At 48.1% G+C, this 17,224-nt stretch overlaps 1 protein-coding gene across 8 annotated transcripts in view; it reads right to left on the reverse strand.

Moving 5' to 3' along the window:
* kidins220b (kinase D-interacting substrate 220b) overlaps positions 1-16,073 on the reverse strand; it is a 20,249-nt gene extending 4,176 nt beyond the window's left edge. Inside the window, exons 1-28 of one of the 8 annotated variants that reach the window (XM_005950456.3) lie at positions 15,855-16,073; positions 13,947-14,102; positions 13,553-13,651; positions 13,316-13,414; positions 13,119-13,217; positions 12,880-12,981; positions 12,459-12,557; positions 12,158-12,355; positions 11,979-12,077; positions 11,496-11,594; positions 11,317-11,415; positions 10,668-10,845; positions 7,121-7,285; positions 6,841-7,020; positions 6,587-6,752; positions 6,355-6,506; positions 5,970-6,259; positions 5,495-5,635; positions 5,000-5,237; positions 4,551-4,642; positions 4,160-4,304; positions 3,826-3,988; positions 3,573-3,751; positions 3,217-3,452; positions 2,515-2,640; positions 2,006-2,035; positions 510-647; positions 336-434 (exon numbers count right to left, since the gene is read on the reverse strand). In XM_005950456.3, coding sequence (XP_005950518.1) covers positions 336-434; positions 510-647; positions 2,006-2,035; positions 2,515-2,640; positions 3,217-3,452; positions 3,573-3,751; positions 3,826-3,988; positions 4,160-4,304; positions 4,551-4,642; positions 5,000-5,237; positions 5,495-5,635; positions 5,970-6,259; positions 6,355-6,506; positions 6,587-6,752; positions 6,841-7,020; positions 7,121-7,285; positions 10,668-10,845; positions 11,317-11,415; positions 11,496-11,594; positions 11,979-12,077; positions 12,158-12,355; positions 12,459-12,557; positions 12,880-12,981; positions 13,119-13,217; positions 13,316-13,414; positions 13,553-13,651; positions 13,947-14,078 — 3,843 coding nt within the window. In that variant the 5' untranslated portion in view covers positions 14,079-14,102; positions 15,855-16,073. The other 7 variants (XM_005950457.3, XM_005950455.3, XM_005950459.3 and 4 more) reach the window with 7 other exon arrangements.
* Between the last annotated feature and the right edge of the window lie 1,151 nt (positions 16,074-17,224).

Here is a 17,224-nt window from a genome sequence, read left to right on the forward strand (position 1 = left end):
TAAAAACCCACTTATTCAATCTTGCCTTTCCCTCTAGTTAATATTTCTTTTATATCATGCACTTTTATGCTCCTTTAAATTCTTGTTTGCTCTGTACCTGTTGCTTTCCTATGTATCAGTGACAGTTATCTGCTTGCATACTTAGTACTTGCTTTGGTCCTATTTCTATTATCCTCCTCCTATTCTCTATCTTACTTGTTAAGCACCTTGGCATACCCTTGGTTTTTAAGTGTGCTTTATAAATAAAGTTTATTATTATTATTATTATTATTATTATTATTATTATTATTATTATTATTATTATTATTATTAATGCATTCACTGCCTGGACTGACCGTTGCCCTGAAGAGCTGCCAGTCTCCAAAGTTCATGTTCATTTCCTTCTTCAGCTCGTCGATGTTACACTGAGACAGAACTCTGCCGTTAACGTTTGCCTGAAAATGAAAAACATTTGTATTTCAGTCTCAGGTCCCAGGCTTTCTGCTCTCCTGTGAAGTTGTGTCACTGACCTTCCTGATGGTGGCGGTGTACTGTCCTATCATGCTCTGGTCGATGCCTTCCATATGCCGCACGCGCTCACAGACAGCCTCTGTGGTCATGGAGCTTAGGAGGACGGGCGGAGTGGCAGACGCAACGGAGGCGGAGCCCTGAACACAGATATATTTCCCAGGGAAAAATATCCAACATTTTTTAGATTTTAATAACAAATGTCATTATTTTCAGATGTGACATCCAGCTGTGAGATGAATAGAAACTTCATCCAAATCCTGGCAGGTTAAAGTCTCAAATGTTGAGCTTAATGCTTTTAGCTCAACATTTCTCTTCAGTGACTCCACCAGACTAAAAACATAAACGCTAACTCAGACGGATGTAGCCACTGTGAGATCGCCCACTGATCAGCTTCACCACTGTTAACTTGGTCTTTAGAAATCAGATGTGAGGAAGAGCAGCAGCTCTGAAAATCATCATGCATAATTGGAAAATTTTCTCTCATGCTCAGAATGACCAAAATTTATTGAATAACCTTGTTTTGACCCGATATGAGAGACTAAGCAACACAAGGAAGGTATTTATAAATGTGGTCATCCCACAGACTTCTATAGAACCAGAAGAAATTTTACAGTGTCACCTCCTGGCGGCCATAAAAATCCAAAACAGTTTAGACCCAGAAGCTACGTCCATGTTTTGTACTACCTCTGATGTACAGTTTATCTGGATCTGGATAACCATGTCACGTGACTTAGCACAGCTAGCACAGGACTCATCTGTTTCTTTTAGGCCAATTTTTAATTTTAAGATAACTTTTTGCTGAAACGTGGCCTGAAACACAAATGTCCCCAATGACGTAAAAAAAATTACTGTCCAACAGATGTTTTAAAGCTTTGTGAGCACCTTTAACTCACAGTCAGGACATTTTTTCACCATGCAGAGGTGGGGCTGGGGGAGTTTGGGGTGGTGAGCAGCTGTGTGGGTTAGCAGTGAGGGGTCAAAAGTCAAGTTAAAGTTTCTGAATAGATCAAACAACAAATTTTTGATCTATGCCACTACTACTTTTTGAAGCCACATGCTAGTAGAGGCAAGGTGCATGCTGGGGGGTTGTAGTGGTTGGAACACTTCCTCCTTTGGTCCACAGCATCCGGCTCAAGTCCGGCTGAAGTTCAGATCGGTCACGGCTCAATCACTGGCTCATGTTCATGCTTGGATCTGTTTTTCATTTCACTGTAACTACAAATCAGAAATTTTGCTCCTTAAATAAAAACAGAGCATGCTCAGTTGTGAAGCGAAGTATTTCATAAAAAGTCACTTGTTATGTTTCAAGTGTTCCTGTGGGAACCTGTTGTGTCTGAAACATCCTTGAGAACCTCACAGAAAACTTCTGAGGCCGATTTGTCAGCTGGCTGAACGAGAGCGATCAACACCAAAACACACGGACGCTTGCTGTGGACACTTCAGGAAGGAAGGAGGGAAAGAGACAAGGAGGGTCATGTTAGGTAAGGTTAAATACCTGCTTCCTTTTCAAAGACGAACTCTTAGACTGCAGACAGACAGACAGTTTGGGGATGAAAACATGAGGAAACACAGATGAACGACAGGACAGCACAATGATTTCTACTGAAGGCACAGTTTTAAGAAACCGCCACTGGTTCAGTGTTTCCAGAAACCAAAGAGGAGAATAACAGCAGCAGTAAAAGAGGGGAAAACAGAGGAGCCTTCAAAGACCACAAGCAAAGAAAACTAAAACTCTGACTTAGACTCTTTCTAGATTTCTAGAGGAAAACCTCTGAGCAAACAAACATCTGGTGGGCGGAGTTTCGAAAAGATTTTATTCTAAAATATTTTGTGTGTTTCTTCTTCACCAGGTAATAAAACTAAACATTTTAAGTTTCAGATTCAAAAACTGAAAACTGACAAGTTTCATATTTTTTTCAAATTTTAAGACGAAATATCAGAAAAATAGAAACTTGTTAAAAACGTTCATGTTGAGTCATAGCTTCCAGCTACGGCCGTACTTACAGGAGCGGCGGCAGCAGCGGCATCCCTGCTGAAGGAGCTTTTAGGAGGTGGTCGTGGATGGAGGTGTGGTGGGAAGGAAGCCACGAGTGGGCGTGGCAGCTGGTAAAGGTGGTGGGGAAAATATGGCTGAGGGGGAGGAGGTGAAAAATTTAAATAATGTCGGTGGATGTGATGAAACATAAAAAAACCTGTCAAATCAAAGAGCGAATCCCTGCGGCCTGACACCCGGTCAGCGTCAGCAGACAATTGACAAGAATAAAACAGGAATGTGAAACTTTGAATTTTTATTTCAATGTGTTTCATGAACATTTATGTGTTTTTTGTCGTTTCTGTTTGTATTTCTGTGCTTTTTTTGTTATGATGTGAAAACTTTTGACGCATTCAAAATAAAAAATCATCATTAGCTGAAGCTAGCTGAAAGTTGAACTTTATTGAACTCTCTGTGAAGCTTTCTGTCGACTCCTTTTACTCTACAGAGCTTTACGGCAGCCTGTCAGCTGATCGGTGGGCTGTGTGAGACAGCAGGGATTCAGTGAAACAGGAAATGAAATCAAATCAAGCAAAACAACACAAACGATGAAAGGGACTGAGGCGGGACAGTCGTCACGTGAACCGATGACATCGCTACGCTACCTGCCGCTCAGCCACCTACAGGATTCAATGACATCATGAGGTGTGTGCAGGGGCGGGGCCTTTACTCACTCTGTTGTAGAAGGGATGCTGTGTGCTGGCCATGCCGCTGTAGTAGCTGCTGTGAGGTGGCGGGGAGACCACGCCCCCCGCCGGTGGGTTGAAAGGCCCGGTGAAGGACGCGGAGGGCGAGCACGTCGACGACACCTGACTGTAGACTGATGTGGGGCGGGGCTGAGCTTCCTGCAGGGGCAGGGGCGGGTACGTGACTCCGCCCATGTTCATCTGCTCACGGGCAGCGCGAACATCTGTGGAGGAATCTCAAACTGATGATGTCATCAAATCACGCCACGCTCATGAGAGCAACAGGAAGTACAGTCAGCAATACACTGAGCAGTATTTTCAGCAGTACTGAGCAGTACTCGTACCTGCAATGATTTCACGGAGTTTGGGGTCCAGGTTGACGGTGCAAGGCAGGAAGGTGCGAATGTCCCTCGCTGTAAGGACAGGTGTCCGTGATGACAGGAAGACCTCGAAGCTGCGCACGTCTCCGTCGATCTCCAGCAGCGGCTCCACGTCCTTTGTGGTTGGGATGTTCTTAGACACTCTTAGGGAGAGAGGACACACTGATCAGCTGACGCAGTGTCGTTTTACACCTGTGGAGGGAGGGTGACCTCTGACCTCTCATAGATGGTCTTGAGTGTGGCATGGTCAGGGACTCCGTCGGTCTCCTCCAGGTACAGGATGAGCCAGGACGTCCTGTAGGGCCACTGCTCCGTCAGGTTGATCCACGACGCCAGGCGGTCCCAGTTAAAGCTGATCTGATTGGCTCGTAGCAGACGGCCTGGACAGGAGCATGCGGGGTTAAAAACTGCATTATTATTATAACAATAATAATAAAAATGTTTTTTTAATGAAAAATACTGGAATGAACCAACAAGATCAGCAGGAAGTGGCAGACAGGCTGACGGCAGTCAGACCGTGTCCTGCTAATAATGAAGGTGATGAAGGTCACCTGTGACGGAGACAATGTTCAGCAGCCTCCTCATCGTCTGTGGGCTGATGTCACTGAACCAATCCTCCGTCACCATCAGCTTCGTCAGGTCGAACGACATCTGACGCGTCACCGAGCGCTGCACCTGGCGGCGCCGGTACGTTTCCTTCAAAGTGCACCACACAGGTCACATGACCACACGCACAAGGGATAGAGTATATTTACACAAGCTGTCAATCAAGAAACAGCAGCTCATTGACACAGTCAATAAACAGACCTGATCACATCTAATCACACCACACCCTTTTCAAATTAAAACCTGAAAAGCAGCTGGATTTAATTCAATCAGAGGAAACATGAGACCACCTACAAGTCATTAGATTAACACACACACACAGACACACACACTCACCCGACGGTTGAGCGTCGTCTTGCTGCCAAACTTGGTTAATTCTCCTAGACTGTGCTGAGACAGCTTCCTGTCTAGCTCCTCATGCCACCCTGCTGACACACAAACAGATGTAAACATTATGTCGTTCTGTAACCACAGACAGAGGTGAGTATGATGTGTGCAGATATTCTGGGATTACAGAATAGCCTCTGCACTCCTGCTCCTCTAATTCATACTTTTATCTTAGTAAGAAAAATAAAACCGAAGGTTTATTTTCAGGTCCAGACTGAATCTGAGTGAATCTCTGTGAGACTTCATCGAACATGATTTCAGAGCAGACGTGGTCACATGACAGCAGAAGGATGTGACAACAGGCTGCTGATGTCACCTGCACGCTTCATTAATCGGCTGCGATAAAAAGCGATGTAACTGCAAGTCTCGTATAACGTAGTCATTGTGTGTGTGGATACCATCGGCGGTGGTGACGTCTCCGTTGGTGGGCGCGGCAGTGCACATCTTCCTGGCGCTGGAGAGCCCCCTGCTGTTGAGAAAGACAGGCAGGTGCACGATGTTCCTCATGTAGTCGTGCCCGTTGATGTTGGAGTCGCGCAGGACGCTGTTCAGGTTCTGGTTGATGGCCTTGATGATGATGTGCGGGTCGCTGGCAAAGATGGAGATGAAGGGCCCTTTGGAGAACAGCACACGCACCTGCAAGAGGGACATGCCCACACTGACCATCTGAGGCAACTTCCTGCCCTTTCAAAGTAAATCTGACCCACGTGATGAGAGCTGAGCTGTTCCGACTGATCACATTCATCTAATGAAAACACGATTCAGCTTGACTAAGTCTGTGATGTCACAGCTAACGTTTGCGTTAAAGATGATGATGAGGTCAGACTGTGCCCATGCTTCTGCTCCGTTATCTTTAAAAACACTGACTGAATGAAGCCGTGCGAGCGTCTCACCGTGTCGAGCATCTGCAGAACTTTGTCCTGTTCGCAGGAGTCCAGCCCATCGATGACCACCGCCAGCCTCGTCTGGTGCTGCGTGAACCCGTCGATCGTCTTTGCCATCCTTGCCATCAGCTCCACCTCGTGCTTCAGGACCTGCAGGAGAAAGTGTGCAGAAGCATCAGAATTCAGCTCAGACAGACTCTTCAGTCTCTGAGCTCACACTAACAAACTCAAATGACCACCCCCATGCTCTTATTCTGAAAGTTCACCACAGCACACAAGCTACATGAAGCTTTTTCCTGTGTGCAGAACCAGCCAATTACGTTCAAGGGCTCATTCAAAACCAGGAAGACTCCTGAGCTACACCCTTGCCCCCGCCTTTTGTTTCCCTCCACCAGAGACGTCAGAGGATTAAAAACACTGAAACTAAAGACCCTCAGCTCAAGGAGACCCCCTCGCCGCTCCATAGACTGTGTCCTCTCCTCACCTTCATGAAGCCCTCGCTCTTCAGCTTGTGCATCCTGTTGGCGGCACTGTGGAGCCTCTTCCTCTGCGAGTTCAGCACCGAGTCGGTCACCTGCCACCACGTCCTGCAGTTGAGCAGCAGAGCGAGGCCAACCACACTGCCGATGGCGATCAGCACCGCGTTCACTGTCCGGTTCTCGCCATCCACCTTGAAGACAGCCAGCAGCGCCATGCCGGTGACGAGACAGGCCAGGACGACGGTGAAGAGGATGAAGGACGGCACGCAGCACGTCTTCTTCCACTTCCTCTTACCTGACAGCACCGAAGAAGAAGAGATTGAGCCAAACTGGACTTGGGTCAGGTGACCTCAAGAAGCGCAGGCTGCCAGACAGGACGTGATGCATTACCTTGCGTCTCCTCGGTCTTAAACACTCTAAAGAGTCGTGTGGCGAGGAAGCCGAACTCTCGCTCGCAGGCATCCGACAGCGTGGCGATCATCTCGGCCATCGATGTTTCTCCTCCAACGCTGGACAGCCGGTTATAGTCTGTGAACAGGAACCTGCAGGAGACAAGTGACATCATCATGACATCAGCGTGACATTACTGTGACATCATGACCTCCCTATGTGGTGGCGTTACCTGACGGGCAGCGCTCGCGTGCTCTGCTCCGGAAGCTCCGGCGGGTTCACGAACATCAACTTCAACAGCAGCTCCAGGTACCCGATGTGCCGCGCCAGGCGGGTGCTCAGCAGCCACGCCCACGTCCAGTTATCTCCCTCCCTCCGGCCGCCAAAGTACACCACCACTACAGAATGTAAAACGTTATGTGAACACCGGTGGCAGTACAGGAGGTCATGTGTTAACGTGCGGCATAACATCGAAGCGTTTCTCACCAAAGAAGAGGTAAAGCAGGGCAAGCAGGCTGAGGGAGACCGCCATGGCAAGCTTGGGGTCCACACTGAAGCCGAGGATGATGGCGATGGAGCCACAGAGCAGCAAGGACAAGAAGACAACGAGCCAGGAGAACTGAAACAGCGGCTCAATCTGCTGCCCAGCAAAAGTCTTCATCTCATCTGAGGAGAAAGAGGAGTGTCAGTACGTGTTGGCCAGGTGTACGTACCCTTAGTGTAACGAGCGTGGTGAGCCTGGCAAGCGTGGCAAACACGAACTCACCCTCGAGCTTCTTGAGTAGGAAGGACTTGCCGCTGCCCCACTGAGCGTACAGACCCACACAGATGGGCGGCTGCATGGTGGGCTCGCTCAGGATGTCGGCGAGTGCTGAGCTGTACAGATCGTAGCCCAGCATGTCGCCATCCGTCTCTGAGGGCGACAGGTGACCTGCAGGGGGTGGAGACACAGAGAGTCTTTTATTCTTTTGATTTGAGGATCCCTGAGGACAGAACAGATAAAAGTAATCTGCTGTGGCATTGTAATCAGATTTCTGGAGTCAGAATGATTTTGGTAAGATGAGCTGATCGATTAACACGAGCCTGCGGAGCAGTCCCAGCGTGGCTGATTTCACTCTTTGTATCAATTTACAGCAAACACCAAGTCTGAATGAGCAGAGAGTGCAGAGGGAACTCAAGCCTGCAGCTTCTGAACTTCATTTTCTACTCATGACATTATTTCCTGTGAGTGGGTGTAAATACGTCAATATGCTGATGATACTTTACTGTTCATTCACTCACTCTGCACTCAGTAACCATAAATCAGCTCTTATTGCAGATAAACTACAAGTTTTTCCTTCATCTTTGTTTTTTTTGTTTTTGACTGTCCCGTTTGGTTCTTTAGCCATCAAAATTGTTGTCTGAAGGCCAACAAGGATACCCAATAGATTTACTTTACCAAGTGGATCATTACAGCCTTGCTGTATTGGTCCACTTGATCGACCTTTGGTGTTATTATTTATTTATTTTATTTTCCGGAAGAGGTCCGACCAAGCCATGGGCACCAGGCCCCGCCACGCAGCCACCAGGAGTGAGCTGGTACATACTTGAGCACCCAGCCCCGGACACCAAGAACCACCAACGCACTGAAACACATCAGGCAGTGTGGTGAGGATAGATAGGCCTCCATACCTTGGAGGGCCTGAGATGTTCCTAGAGAGGTGCAGTCTAAGACCCGACCTGACGTATAAACACAGACAAACAGGCACACAGAGACACAAACCTGCATTCCCACCCTCATGCACACATATACAAATACTCAGCACTCACCCAACGGGAAGACAGACACAAATGGACACTGTACACACAATCACACTCCCCAAACATACTCTATACCCCGGGTCCAGGTACCTTCGCCCGTAGAAAGCAACTAGACCCAGGAGATGTTACCCTTTCCCCCGGGATGGAGACAAGCAGACCGCCCCCGGCTCCGTAGCAGCAGGGAGGTCCCGCATCCGGGACCCCAATCGGACGGTCAACACCTCCTCCCAGCCCCTCCGCCCTGATGGCTAGCAGAGAACAGGGGTGTGTGAAGACCCCATACATCCCTTCACCTGCTGATGTGTAGTGTTGCTGCGCGTTGTTCTAAAGTGCATTTAGAACACGGGAGGGCATGGTGCTTCCTGCCAGAGAACAGCAGGTGTCAGCACAGCCCCTCCCGAGAACCCTCAATGTCTACATGCATTTAAAATTGAGAGGTGGGCACCGGCGCCAGAGGTGACATTGAATACACAGACCATCCTCTGGACGCTGTATAATGTGCCCATTCCCAAGGCCCTATATGTATGTGTTATGAGAGGGTGATAATGTGGATGTCTAAGTTGTGGAATAAAATTGAGGCACAAGTGGCCATAAGGGGACAGAGGGGGAATGCCTGCCCTGCACCGTGGTGGTAACCCAAGCCTCCAAGGTCCAGCCAGGGCCCCAGCCCGGAGGCAGAGCACCCCCAGAACCCCAAGCCCCCACGCCTGCCCCAGACCCACCCAGGGGCAGCCAGGCTACCAAGCCAGTAACCTACGTCTGCCAGCACAGACCCTCCCCCAGCCCTGCAGCACGCAGTCACGAGGGAAACACCATCTAAGAGCCACCACACCCCCTAACCATTTCATGACCACAACCCCCGGGTTAAGCCCTCCAGGGAAAATGTCCCTAAGTACAGTGCAGAGAGGAATGCCAAGACCTCTACATTGGAGAGACCAAACAGCCACTTCACAAGCGCATGGCACAACATAGAAGAGCCACCTCCACAGGACCAGACTCAGCAGTCCATCTGCATCTTAAGGATAAAGGACACTCTTTCGAGGATGCCAATGTTCACATTTTGGACAGAGAGGACAGATGGTTTGAAAGAGGAGTGAAAGAAGCCATCTATGTCCACTGTGAGCGACCATCTTTGAACAGAGGCGGTGGTTTACGACACCAACTCTCTGCCATCTATAATCCAGTTTTGAGTTCCCTTCCCAGATGCCTTAACACCCACTCACATCCCAGGCCATGTGACCTCAGGAAATCACATAATAGGGTGGGGCTAGGTTTCACAATGAGCTCACCCGAAACCTTGGCTGATTGTGACCCACATCCGTTTTCACACCTTGGCTCATGTGATTAGGTAGAGGATCATTAGGGGGTCCTTTTGTCCCTCCCGGGGGGATACTCCCACAGGGCTTAAATCTGGGACTCTCCACCTTTTGACCCTAGAACTGAAGGAGCTTCTCCGATGAGAGGTGAAATGTCTTCAACCAACTTAAAGAAGTCCAGACGCTTTTCTTCCCAAGCTCCTTCAACTACGATGACCTGGATGACTGAGAACCTTCACAGACATGTCCCTAAGGACTCTCCAGATGCCTAAGCCAATCCCTACCTCCACATCAACCACAATAGCGAAGGCAGGACCAAACTACTAGCTGCTGCTAGTGGTTTGATAAAAATTGCAAACAGTGAAGGGGAGAGTGGGCATCCCTGCCTGGTGCCCCTCAGGAGACAGAAGCTGGAGGATGTTTGGTCATTTGTTCTGACACAAGCTGTTGGGGAATTATATAATAATTTTAGCCAGTTTATGAAAGAGTTTCCAAAACCAAATTTGTGCAAAGTTGAAAATAAAAATTTCCAGTTAAGTGGAAACGCTTTTTCAGCATCTAGAGACATTATTGTGGTTTCAATGTTTTTACTGCATGAGTAGTCTATTAAATTAAGTAGTCTACGCGTGTTTGTTGATGAGTGCCTACCTTTTATGAAGCTGGTTTTGGTCAGGATGAATTAAAAGGGGGGTTATCTTCTTATCTTTTTGAGAAATTTTTGCAGATTATTTTGAGGTCTACATTTATAAGTGTTACTGTTTAGAATGATCCACATAGTGAAACAGTCTCACAACTTTTAAATATGAGAAAAACTAAGAAGTTTGGTTTCAGCCGAGGCTGTTATCACTGTGAGCTGTGCACTGAGGCCAGGCTTTGATTTCTTCATAACACTCTGATCTCTGACTGCAGACTGATCCAGTTATGTGTAACAAGCTGAGGATATCCAGTCTGGCTCACTGAGCAGCCGCAACCTACAAAAACACAAAGCACCATGTAAAGCTGTCTCATTACTTCATACTTTCCAATTACAGCTTCTTTCACCTGATTCACTCTTAAGTTTCAGCAGTGAGATCGGCCCAGGTTCATTTAAAGGTTGAAGGAGTGACGAAGAGACTCAAAGCTGAGCAAACATCAACCATAACACTGCGTTTGCGTGCAGTTCAGGCCCACTATGAGGTGAGACAGAAAAAGACGTACGTGCTCCAAAAATCTGCGTCAGGATGCTTTTCTGGTGGCTGCAGTCAACGTTGTATGGCGTCTCTCCAGCCTTGTTGGGGCGGTACAGCAGGCGACCATCTTTGGGGTTCCTGAGGAGGAGCTCGGCCAGGCGCCGGCTCCGCCCCCGGATGGCAATGTGGAGAGGAGTGTCCCCTTTCTGTGAAAACAGGTGTCAGCATCAGGTCCTCTGTAACCTGTTCATTCATTTCACTCTGTGACAAATCTACAGACTAAAAAACAAGCTAAATATTTAAACCTGCTTTTACTTTGAAGGGCAGGTAGATACACGTGATGCTTGTGTCTATGGACTGATTGGTAAATGGTAAATGGACTGATTCTTATATAGCGCTTTTCTACTCTCCCGGAGTACTCAAAGCGCTGTATACAACATGCCTCATTCATTCACCCATTCATAAAAGCACTTCTAAACTCAAGTGCAAACTAACCAACATACACACTCTGATGAACGCATCGGAGGGCAACTTGGGGTTAGTATCTTGCCCAAGGATATTTGGCATGTAGAAAGCCAAGGATCGAACCACCAACCTTCCAATAAGTAGGTCATCTGCTCTATCACCTGAGCCACAGCCACCCCTAGTCTATCTCCCCTAGTCTATCTTGCTCTCACCTTGTCCACAGCAGACACCTTTGCTCCTTTGTCAAGTAGTAGCTCCACGATCTCGATGTTCCTCATCTTTGTGGCTTTGATCAGCGGAGTCTCTCCATCCTGAAGGCAAAACTCAGGTTAACCACAGAACCCCACCCCCGACTCTGAGACAGGTGTTCTCAGGTGTGCTGGGCTCTCACCTTGGTGCAGGTCTCCGTGTCGGGGTTACACTGCAGGATGTCTCTCACCATGGTGGCGTTTCCTTTCTCCACGGCCCAGTAAAGAGCCGTCTTATTCTCCTGGAGGCGGAGCAGAGAGATAACATTAGCAACATCACTTTACGCTGCATCTGATTGGCTCCGATCCTCAAGTTCTTCTTTACTGAATGCTCGCAGAGTAACAGCAGTCGGTCGTCCTTCTCATCAGAATGTTGAAGACACCAGCAAATCAAAACAGAGACAAAACTGCGGAGGACACCAAGTGCCAAAACAATCAAACCTAAACCTGCAACTGAATTAAGTAATGATGACACATTTATAAAATATCATCTGTGTTAGTCTGACTGCAGCGTGCGTGAAATTGGGAAATGGGAAAGATTTTTCATGTTCATAAACATCTAATGAGCTAAGAAATGAACTCACTGTTTCCAATGTGATGAAGGAAATGTGTCTCCAAAACCTCACCTGCCCTCTGATGTCGATGTCAGCGTATTTGTGCAGCAGAGCTCTGACGATTTCCACGTGCCCGCCCCTCACGGCTCCGATCAGTACCGTGTCGCCGCTCTGGAACACACAGGACGCTGTTTAGTTTCCCTGTTATTGAAACCGCGTGTGTCATGTGACGATGCCTGTTGGCGCCTCACCCGGTCAGGGATGTTTACATAGGTGCCGGCATCCAGCAGATCCTGGACGATCTCGGTGTAGCCCTCCTTGGCGGCGATCATCAGTGCAGTATTCCCGTCCTTGTCGGTCATGTTGACGTTGGGGTTCCTCTTCAGCAGCTCCTTCACCACCTCCGTGTACCCGCCCCTCACCGCCACGATCAGTGCTGTCATCGAGTTCTGGGGACAGACAGGAAGTAGTTAACAGAGGCGGGCGCGTATTATTCTGGCATGCCGGCAGTGATGGTGATGATGAAGGTGGTGACGGTGATTAAGGTCGTACCGCCCCCTCCTGGTCAACGTCAGCGCCGTTCTCCAGCAGGTGCATCACGCAGTCAAAGTGTCCTTTCCTCGCCGCCCAGATCAGAGGGGTGGTCCCGTACTGTAACACACACACGAAACACACACACCATCTCTGAGCTGCTTTATTGTGAAATATGCCATAGTGTTTGGTGTGTGCTCCTGTGTTGTGTCACTTCCTGTTGTTGTCCATCATGCTACTTATTGTTGTATTGGTGTTATTTTGCAGGACGTTTCCTGTGCAGGTGTTTTTACTTTCTTACTCTCGATTCACTTGAGCCCACAGAGATTAATTTATTTGATGTCAGTCGGATGTTGTGTTGCAATGTTTCCTGTGGTTTCTTGCTGTTTCAGGTCAGGTCATGCAGGTGTGTGTGCTCTCTGTTGGGCTCTCGCCCCCTCACCTTGTCTGAACAGTTGACTTTGGCTCCATTTTGCAGGAGCAGCTTCACGATGTCAGCATGTCCTCGACCTGCGGCCCAGATGATCGGATACACACTGTACTGCTGCGAGGGACACAGGAGGACGTGTCAGCGCCATCACTGAAACACTGTGGACTGAAACCGTCCAAAACACAACAAAATCTTCCTGCCAAAATCAATTCTTTCGTCCATGTGTGTTACCTGTGTTGTCTGAGTGTTACCTGTCCTGTAGTGTTGGGGTTGGCCCCGTGTTCCAGCAGCAGTTTTGCAACCTCCACGCGACCTTTATAAGCAGCCCATGTGAGAGCTGTCCAGCCGCCCTGGGACACACACACACACACACACACACACACACGTTAACCCTCGGTTTAGCTACTTCAGTCTCTGCACGACATTTCCCATGAGGCTTTGCTCCCACCATATCCCTGTGCTCGATGTAGGCGCTGTTCTCCAGCAGCTCCTTCACCACCTCCACGTGACCCTCCTTGGCTGCGGAGATCAGAGCCGACCAGCAGTCCTAAAATACACACAGACAAGGTTACCATGGAAACAGGAGCCGGCCAACTTGCCCACCTGTCTCCTAGCAACCACAGCACCGGAGGATGGGGGAGGGGTTTTTTTTTCTCATTGGTGACAGAGCACTCGTTTCGCTCACCACATCATCCAGGTTGACATTGGCTCCTCTCCTGATGAGCTCCTGGACGATCTCCAGACTGCCCTGCTCGGCCGCCAGCATCAGAGGAGTCTGACCATTCTGCACACATAGGCAAGTACACAAACAAACAGGTAAACAAACCAGAAAAATAAAACAAGCACTAAGGTAAAAATCACTAAAGAATAAAAGTCAAATAAAAAGTGACCAGAAATGAAAATAATATAATACAACAGCATTAATGAACTGAATTCAAAGAAAAACTACAGTACAAACAATGACACTGAACATGAATGTCATTAAATACAGTTAAAGGAGGGATATCTGTGCTCAAATGCTCTAAAATGTCTTCTGACTGTGAAGCGAGCGCTGCCACCATCACAGCGCAATTACATACGTCACTGCGTCCATCCACTTCCTTGAAGCGATCCAGGTGAGCCTTCAGGGCGGACAGGTTCTCCTCCTCCACGTAGCTGAACAGGTTCTGGATGGCCAGCGTGGTCATCTTGATGGACGTGGTAGTGTCCATGTCTGCGGTCTCTCACGGCGCCCCCTGCTGACACAACAAACACGGCAGTGAAATGCTTGGCCTGCTGGGTAAAACTGAGCTGAACTTCTGAGATGAAACTCTTAGATTCACTCAGCTGTTGCTCCTCTAACTGCAGCCAAACAGTGACCTTTGAACCTGCTGCAGAAACATGCCATCCTGTGGTATAAATCAAGCTGCCCCCGTAGCTCCCCCACTCCACCACCACCACCTCATTCCCTCATCATTAGTTTTTATTTGAATTCTGTTTAAAGGACAAAGACGTGTTTTTGCATGTTGTTGTTTGAGTTTATGAGACAAAGAAGATTTTAATTACTGATAAAAGCAATTAGCTGTACTTGAGTACTTCCTGTTTGTCAATAATCACACTGAAGTGTCAGTTTTTCTCCTGGTTTTCGGGAGCTGAGCAGCCTGCAGGAGGCGCTGGCAGGTTTAGTGAGAGGCAGCTGCAGCCTGTTTAAATCTCTGTGACATTTCTGTGGTGCAGACATCAGCCAGTGTCTGAAGACAGTTTCCTTTGAAACAAGCTGACCTGAGATCAGCTGGCGTCTCTGCTCTATGCCTGATAAAACAGGAAGTCATCATCTAACGGACAAACCGCCATGAACAGACAGCCTGAGGTCTGTCCACATGAGCGAGCGTTTCCCTCTAATCAGCCACAAACACGCCCAAAGCTTTCTGCCAGGAGCCAAGGGATAAAAACAACCCAGGTGAATATGTTCCAGGATTTCTCCAGTCCTGGATCCTCACTTATACACCTCAACTCATCCTCTTTTACACTAAAACCCATTTCTCCTCATTCGCTGGCTTCTGGAAGCCTACTGAGGGGCACGGCACAGATCTGCTAATCTGTAACATCTAAATAAAATTTTAAAACTGGAGCTTGTTGGACAGTTTGTCTAGAGGCCAGAGGTCACACAGAAGAGTCAGAAAAAGGTCAGAGCTGCTTCAAAGTCCCAGAACAAAGATGGAGATGCCGGCCTGAGCAGAGTCACAGATACTGAAATCTTTATGGATTCATATTGAAGAGCAGACAATAACTGTGTCTGAGGAGCAGCTCCAATATGTCACAGAATTCATTAATGTGCTAACAGTGACGTCTTCGATAATCCCCCTGTTTACAGCTCAGGACCAGCAACAAATAAATAATAGATAAATAAATACATGTAGATAAATCAGACAATTTTAATCCAGTCACAATAATAATGATCGATTAACTGCGGAGTTTTTTTTGTCTGTAGTCATATTGATTGATCAGGTTTTATTGTAAGCTGAATAAGCAGGTACCTGATGACGTCATTTAATGATTTATGTTATTATGTTGACTCTCTCGGGTCCAGTGTTAATAATAACAACCACACTGTAAATGAAGAAACCGCCATGTTTCCGTGCAGTGGTGTATCTGACCGGCGCGGCTGGTCCCGGTGAGGGCAGCGGACTCTCGAACTCATTACCGGTGAAACACCGCCGCCATGTCGCCTTAACAGCGCCGTTATCTCCCGCGGTAACCGGGATAACCTTCACCCATTCACCTCCCGGAGCCCCCACCCCTCCCACCACCCCCGAACCAACCAGCAAAAAGCCCCATATTACACCGGTAGCACTCAGATTTTATGTTTTACCGTCGATACGGGGGCGGAAATCAAACCGAATCACCCTAATCTGATTTTTCTGACCGATCCGGCGACGTGTCAATCAAACAGCGATCGATGGCAGGGAGGATGCTGCAGAGAGAGCGACGGGAGCGGACCCCTCTACCTTCAGCGGAGAATCAGAGTGAGTTCGGGCGGTCCGGGGTTTGGCTCCCGTAGATCAGCGGGTCGGTGCGCGTGTCCTCGGCCTGTGTTCGGATGTCAGCCTGAGCTCACTCTCCATCCCCGACAACAGCAGCCATCTTGATCTGATCAGAACAACAGCAGGAGGCACGGAGACAAGGCAGCCAATCGCAATCCGCCGCCCGTCAAGCGTGCCAAAGCCAGCTCGCCGCTTCCGCTCTCGGCTGCTACGATAAAAGCACACATGACAGCAGTTTCCTGTTAGTTTAAAATGACTTAAAATAAAACACCCGCACTCTAAGCCCAGTGTGTTTTTCACTTCCAACGCGTCTTCATCACACATCAAACCCGACCCCCATCTCCACCTAGCCTGCACTCTCTTCTTCACCTCTGCTTAACCTAACTTTTACACACCTGGTTCCCGTGTTTTCATCACGCTGTACTTCCTTCAGCTCTGCACATCACCATGTTCTCGAAACTCAGAACTGGTACACGTCTTCTTCATTTCCATCATCCGCTCAATTTCCAGCATTGTGCTGTACTTTTTAAACAGACTATTAAAAAGTCCACCACCCTCTCTCCCAGACCTCCCCATACCTGCACAAGTGTCGTCTGGACCAACCTCCTTCAAGTCAAATCAAGTGGCTTTATTGTCATTCCAACCATGTACAGTGGTACAGTACACAGTGAAGCGAGACAGTGTTCCTCCAAGACTTTGGTGCTAAATATAACAGACAATAAAGACAGGACTACATACAGTGCAAGTGTGCAAAAATTGCAGAACAATTGCAAAAGAATAAAAGAATAAAACAAAAACAGTGCAACACCAGACAAAGCACAGCAATACAGACACAAGACAGTGCAGTAGAAAAGCAAAACAATGACAGTGGGTTGTGCAAAATGACTGAGCATTTTGCAAAAGTAACTTGATGTATGAAGGTATACCTGTGTGTGTCAGTCCAGTCACTGAGTGTTCAGGAGTCTGACGGCTTGGGGGAAGAAACTGTTTCAAAGTCTGGCAGTGAAGGCCCGAATGCTCTGGTACCTCTTGCCAGAAGGCAGCAGGGTGAAGAGTGTGTGTGAGGGGTGTGTAGGTTCCTCCACAATGCTGATGGTTTTGCTGATGCAGTGGGTGCGATAGGTGTCTGTGATGGAGGGAAGAGAGGCTCCAATGATCTTCTCAGCTGTTCTCACGATCCATTGTAGGATATTGCAATCCAATACGGTGCAGTTACCGTACCAAACAGTGATGCAGCTGCTCAGGATGCTCTTGATAGTCCCTCTGTAGAAAGTGGTGAGAATGGATGGTGCGAGATGGGCTTTTCTCAGTTTCTGCAGGAATTAGAGATGCTG

This window comes from Haplochromis burtoni, unplaced genomic scaffold (genome assembly GCF_018398535.1).
Source record: "Haplochromis burtoni strain Fernald_Lab_line unplaced genomic scaffold, NCSU_Asbu1 Contig_783, whole genome shotgun sequence".
Taxonomy (NCBI): domain Eukaryota; kingdom Metazoa; phylum Chordata; class Actinopteri; order Cichliformes; family Cichlidae; genus Haplochromis; species Haplochromis burtoni.